The 5,378-nt window shown below is 35.3% G+C and overlaps 1 protein-coding gene across 1 annotated transcript; it reads right to left on the reverse strand.

Moving 5' to 3' along the window:
* Window positions 1–1,009: 1,009 nt before the first annotated feature.
* On the reverse strand, window positions 1,010–2,718 carry LOC112828967 (olfactory receptor 5J3-like). The gene is given in 4 exon segments (XM_073904896.1): window positions 1,010–1,419; window positions 1,422–1,526; window positions 2,296–2,571; window positions 2,574–2,718. Coding segments are annotated over 4 exon segments (936 nt in total).
* Between the last annotated feature and the right edge of the window lie 2,660 nt (window positions 2,719–5,378).

The following is a 5,378-nucleotide window of genomic DNA, read 5'->3' on the forward strand; positions in this document are numbered from 1 at the left end:
TAGATAGGAGACTTTATAGCAATTTAGGGGGAAGAGATAACTATGGAAGAATCAATATTTGTGGGCCTGATTTCATCATTATGCACCTGAACATGTAATTTGAATCAAAGGGAAAACAGTGGCTTCACATATTTTCCCTTCCTGAAATACATAGCACAGGTTTCCTCCTGCATAGAATACCTTCAGGGAATTTCTTGTTTAAAGTCTAAAGAATATTCCGGAAGATGTTTAATGGAAAAAGAAAAATGGGTCTGATTATTCATGACTCCTGAATTATCTTTGAGGCCTCCTTTCTAAACATGAAGTCAAATTCTTTAGTGTATGTTTTCTCAGAATATTAGAACCCTCCCACATGGAGTGGTAGTAAAAGTGTGGCATTCTGTCCTGTTCGGTTTCATATGCAGTAATGGAAACCAAAGCCAGGCACAGGAAAATGGTCCAGACTAACCACTGGGAATGAAATGACACAGGCAATCTAGAACACAATTTTTTTTCTATTTTTGAGTATTTGCATTTATTTTGAAAAATGTCTGGCTATAAGTAATCCAGGCTAATTTCAGAACATGCATATGCCAGCTTTGTAGATAATTCAAGTACCAATCCTTTTTGCTTTAAAAGTATTTTACTTATTTCTGTGCTTAATAGAGAGACTGAGTTAAGAGATATTTTATTACTTACTAATCTTATGTTTGTATCTGTCTATTTGTGTGTCTGTATATCTATTTGTATGTACTCATTTCTACACATGTACAGGAATGAAAGTGTCTTCAACCGTCCAGAGATAAATAGCCTAGATCTTGCTATGGTTTTTAGGTTAGTTTACAAAATAACCAGACATATCTCTTGTACCTGTTATTCTTCTAGGCTTTTTTCTTCTGTTGTAAAGTAGAAGGCTCCCATTAAGTAAACTCTAGGATTCCTTTGGGCTCAAAACTTTAATAAATTCATATAAATATTCTTATCCAGAAGACTTCTTTATATGCTATTTTGGGACACATATGGTGTGAAATCAACAAAGAAAATATTTCATTTCTATAGCTCTTTTCACAGCATCTTTTACCTCCTTGTTCCTCAGGCTGTAAATCATTGGATTTAACATAGGAATCACCAGGGTATAGAACACAGATACCACATTTTCTTGTTCTAAGTAATATTGGGAGCTTGGTTGGATGTAACTAAAGCTTATAGAGCCATAGAATAAAGTCACAGACATTAATTGTGAAGCACAGGTGGAGAAGGATTTGTATCTACCTGCTGCTGAGCAGATCCTCAGGATAGCAGCAACAATGAAGACATAGGAGATCATCACAATCAAGAAAGTGATCATAGCAATAATTCCAGAGAAGATTAAAAGCAACAGTTCATTCATGAATGTGTCAGAACATGACAACTTCAATAGTGGGGGAAGGTCACAGAAAAGTGACTGGTGATATTCGGCCAACAGAAAGACAATTTCACCAAGCCAATTGTGTGTGTCAGTGAGTTGATGAAGCCTCCTACACATGACCCAATGACCAGGACCATGCAAACTATTTTATTTTATTTTTTTAAATTTTTTTTATTGTTATGTTAATCACCATATATTACATCATTAGTTTTTGGTGCAGTGTTCCATGATTCATTGTTTGTTCACAACACCCAGTGCTCCATGCAGAACGTGCCCCCCTCAATACCCATCACCAGGCTAACCCATCCCCCCACCCCCTCCCCTCTAGAACCCTCAGTTTGTTTTTCAGAGTCCATCGTCTCTCATGGTTCGTCTCCCCCTCTGACATACTCCCCTTTTCTTCCTCTCCTGTTATCTTCTTCTTTTCCTTTTTTCTTAAAATATGTTGCGTTATTTGTTTCAGAAGTACAGATCTGTGATTCAACAGTCTTGCACAATTCACAGCGCTCACCGTAGCACATACCCTCCCCAATGTCTATCACCCAGCCACCCCATCCCTCCCACCCCCAACCACTCCAGTAACACTCAGTTTGTTTCCTGAGATTAAGAATTCCTCATATCAGTGAGGTCATGTGATACATGTCTTTCTCTGATTGACTTATTTCACTCAGCATAACACCCTCCAGTTCCATCCACGTCGTTGCATATGGCAAGATCTCATTCCTTTTGATGGCTGCATAATATTCCATTGTGTATATATACCACAACTTCTTTATCCATTCATCTGTCGATGGGCATCTTGGCTCTTTCCACAGTTTGGCTATTGTGGACATTGCTGCTATAAACATTGGGGTACACGTGCCCCTTCGGGTCCCTACATTTGTATCTTTGGGGTAAATACGCAGTAGTCATGCAAACTATTTTAGTCATAGACACTGTGTAAAGTAAAGGGTTCACGATGGTCATGTAGCGGTCATAAGCCATTGCTGCCAGCAAGAAGCCCTCAGTGGTAAGGAGTGACACAAATAAAAAATATTGCACGATGCATGCAGAGAATGAGATTGTCTCCCATTCAACAAAGGAGTTCAGCAGCATTTTTGGTGCAAAGACTGACGGATAGCAGGCATCAACAAATGACAGCCAGCTAAGGAAATGATACATGGGTGTTGGAGTTTGGGAGTTATTTGGATTAGAAAAAGCATTCCTAGATTCCCTCCCAAGGAAATGGTATAGATCAGGAATAAAACAAAGAGGACCACTTTCAGTTCAGCACGATCTGTCAGTCCCAAAAGGATAAATTCCGTAACCAATGTAAAATTAACAGCAGCCATGTGTGCATGTGTTTCTTGGTACCTGTTAATGATAAGAAAATCTAAATTGAGAATAATCATGCCACACTATCAAGAATACTTGGAATCCCTAACTAGCTGTGCAACTTGAGCTGTTGACTTTTCTTTTCTGGTTGTTTTACCTATAAAATTAGAAATTTTTAACTAGAAAGTCTCTAATCTTTTTAGGTACTGTTTATTAGTTTATTCCAAAAGGAAATTCCACAAGTAAGAAAATAAAACATTAGGGTCTTAGCTTCAAAGTGTGTTTAAATGCTTCTCTTTTTATGTGAAAGGAAAAAAAAGTTAAAGTGAATTTCATTCTAAAATGCATGCAATACAAAATCTAGTTTATAAAGCATAATAACCAAGGTTGGAAATTTAATCTGTGTTCTCATTGAAGTTCTTTTAAACTTCTCACTTTGGATTTAATGGTAACTAATGTCAAATACATCAAAATTTAAGAATTAACTGTACTGTGGCATTTGAACTGAGAAATTCCGTGTATGCCTTCACGTTTAGTTCGTATTCCACAATTTCTTTTTTAAGTTGGACGTGATGAAAGACAAAGCCCTAATATCCAAAAACTTTATGGTCATCCTTAAAAAATAGCCAGAGTCATTGGTTTCTGAGAAAAATGCCCACTGGGAATGAGAAGACAGGGTACTCTGAGCAGGAATGTGAAACATGATGAATAGCAACTTATAATTGGCTTTTTTTTTTGAATTTAATTTTTTTTTATTGTTGCTAATATATTTCTTTTTTTAAATTTTTTTATTGTTATGTTAATCACCATATATTACATCATTAGTTTTTGGTGCAGTGTTCCATGATTCATTGTTTGTTCACAACACCCAGTGCTCCATGCAGAACGTGCCCCCCTCAATACCCATCACCAGGCTAACCCATCCCCCCACCCCCTCCCCTCTAGAACCCTCAGTTTGTTTTTCAGAGTCCATCGTCTCTCATGGTTCGTCTCCCCCTCTGACATACTCCCCTTTTCTTCCTCTCCTGTTATCTTCTTCTTTTTCTTTTTTCTTAAAATATGTTGCGTTATTTGTTTCAGAAGTACAGATCTGTGATTCAACAGTCTTGCACAATTCACAGCGCTCACCGTAGCACATATAATTGGCTTTTGATATCCAATAGAAATGTCTTAGGAGACTCAGGAAACAGTTTTTATACTTTTTCTGATAAAGAACAATGTAAACTTGTAAAATAAAGCAAACCTATAAAGCATACAGATACTTTTTTTCACAATATTTTTTTGGATGTTGCAGTACATTTCCTAAAATATGCAATGTCTTTTCCACTTAATGTACAATGGTTGATTATTATATTTTGTCCGAAAAAATATAACTATCTTTTTACACTATATAGAAAATAAAAATAAATATTTTAAACAGTTCATAATGCTATAGTTTTACCTCTTTAGAATAAAGGGAGGTGTTTTTGATGGCTTCATTATCCTTTCATTTGGTAGACACTATTTCTTTAGTACAGTAGGTAAAACTCAGAAAAAAACAACATTTCAAAGTTACTGAAATAGTAAGAAATGAGGCAACTGTGTTAGATGTAGAATATCTACACTGATAGGTGAATAATCCCTGTGGGAATATATGTAATTATGACAGATTGCAATTCATCCTTTAGGGAAAGATATTCCACACTGATTAAAACACTGATTTTTCATTGTTTCACTAGATGTTGCCTACCAATTTTGATGTTAATGTAGAAAAAGAAATTGAAGTGTAGGATAAAGGGTGAAAATAAATGGCCAAATTATAAATTCCTCCTACTCTGTGTTTATAAGAATAAAATTAGCAATAATCGTGCCTTGGATAAATCTCATTGGCTCCAATACTACCACTGTGCAAGGCTGTACGAATAAAATTAAAACATAATATTTGTGTCTTCTTCATCTCGTTTTTTGTATTTTTAACTGATTTTCAAAATGTATTTATATGAGAGAGTCAAATAAGTGAGTTTCACTTACCAGTGGAAGAAAAAAATATTCAATACTTTAGCTTATTTAGGAACTATATAACTGCTCATTCCAATGGATTATTTCTCTATATTCCCCCCAAAACAATCAATCAATCACACAGAAAAGTTGTATTTGTCTAACACTTACAGTAATATAAAAATTGGGTAAATGATAGTAGTTACAGGTAGGAAGATTGAAATTCAAACTTCTTCTTTAATATATGATAACCATAAACAGAGCCTCCATGGTATGAAAGCAAAAGCAAGATGGCCAAAAATTTAGTTTTATATTTACTATAGTACAAAGGGAAATGAGTCCCCAGAGTTAATCTTCTGATCAAAAGGATATAATAAATACATGATTAAAATTTCCTATGTGTTTCTCAAGACCTTCATGGCTCCCTGAAGGCATTCAATTTCCTGAATGTTAGAATGAATAGAAGGAAATGAAGGGCAAGTAAGTATAGGGGAAAAACCCAGATTATATAAATTCTGAAAAACAGTGCAATAGAATAAATAGTGATCCCTGCTCAGTACTTTAGCAAGAGAAGCTTTTCAGAAGAATCCTTTAGTTGGGCCTACTTGTCAGAAAACACATGGTGATGAGCATTGGGTGTTATAAGCAACCAATGAAATCATTGAACATTACATCAAAAACTAATGATATATTATATGTT

The sequence above is a fragment of the Callorhinus ursinus genome, unplaced genomic scaffold, assembly GCF_003265705.2.
Source record: "Callorhinus ursinus isolate GAN/ISIS: 27379988/994484 unplaced genomic scaffold, GSC_fseal_2.0 scaffold21, whole genome shotgun sequence".
NCBI classification, from domain to species: Eukaryota; Metazoa; Chordata; class Mammalia; order Carnivora; family Otariidae; genus Callorhinus; species Callorhinus ursinus.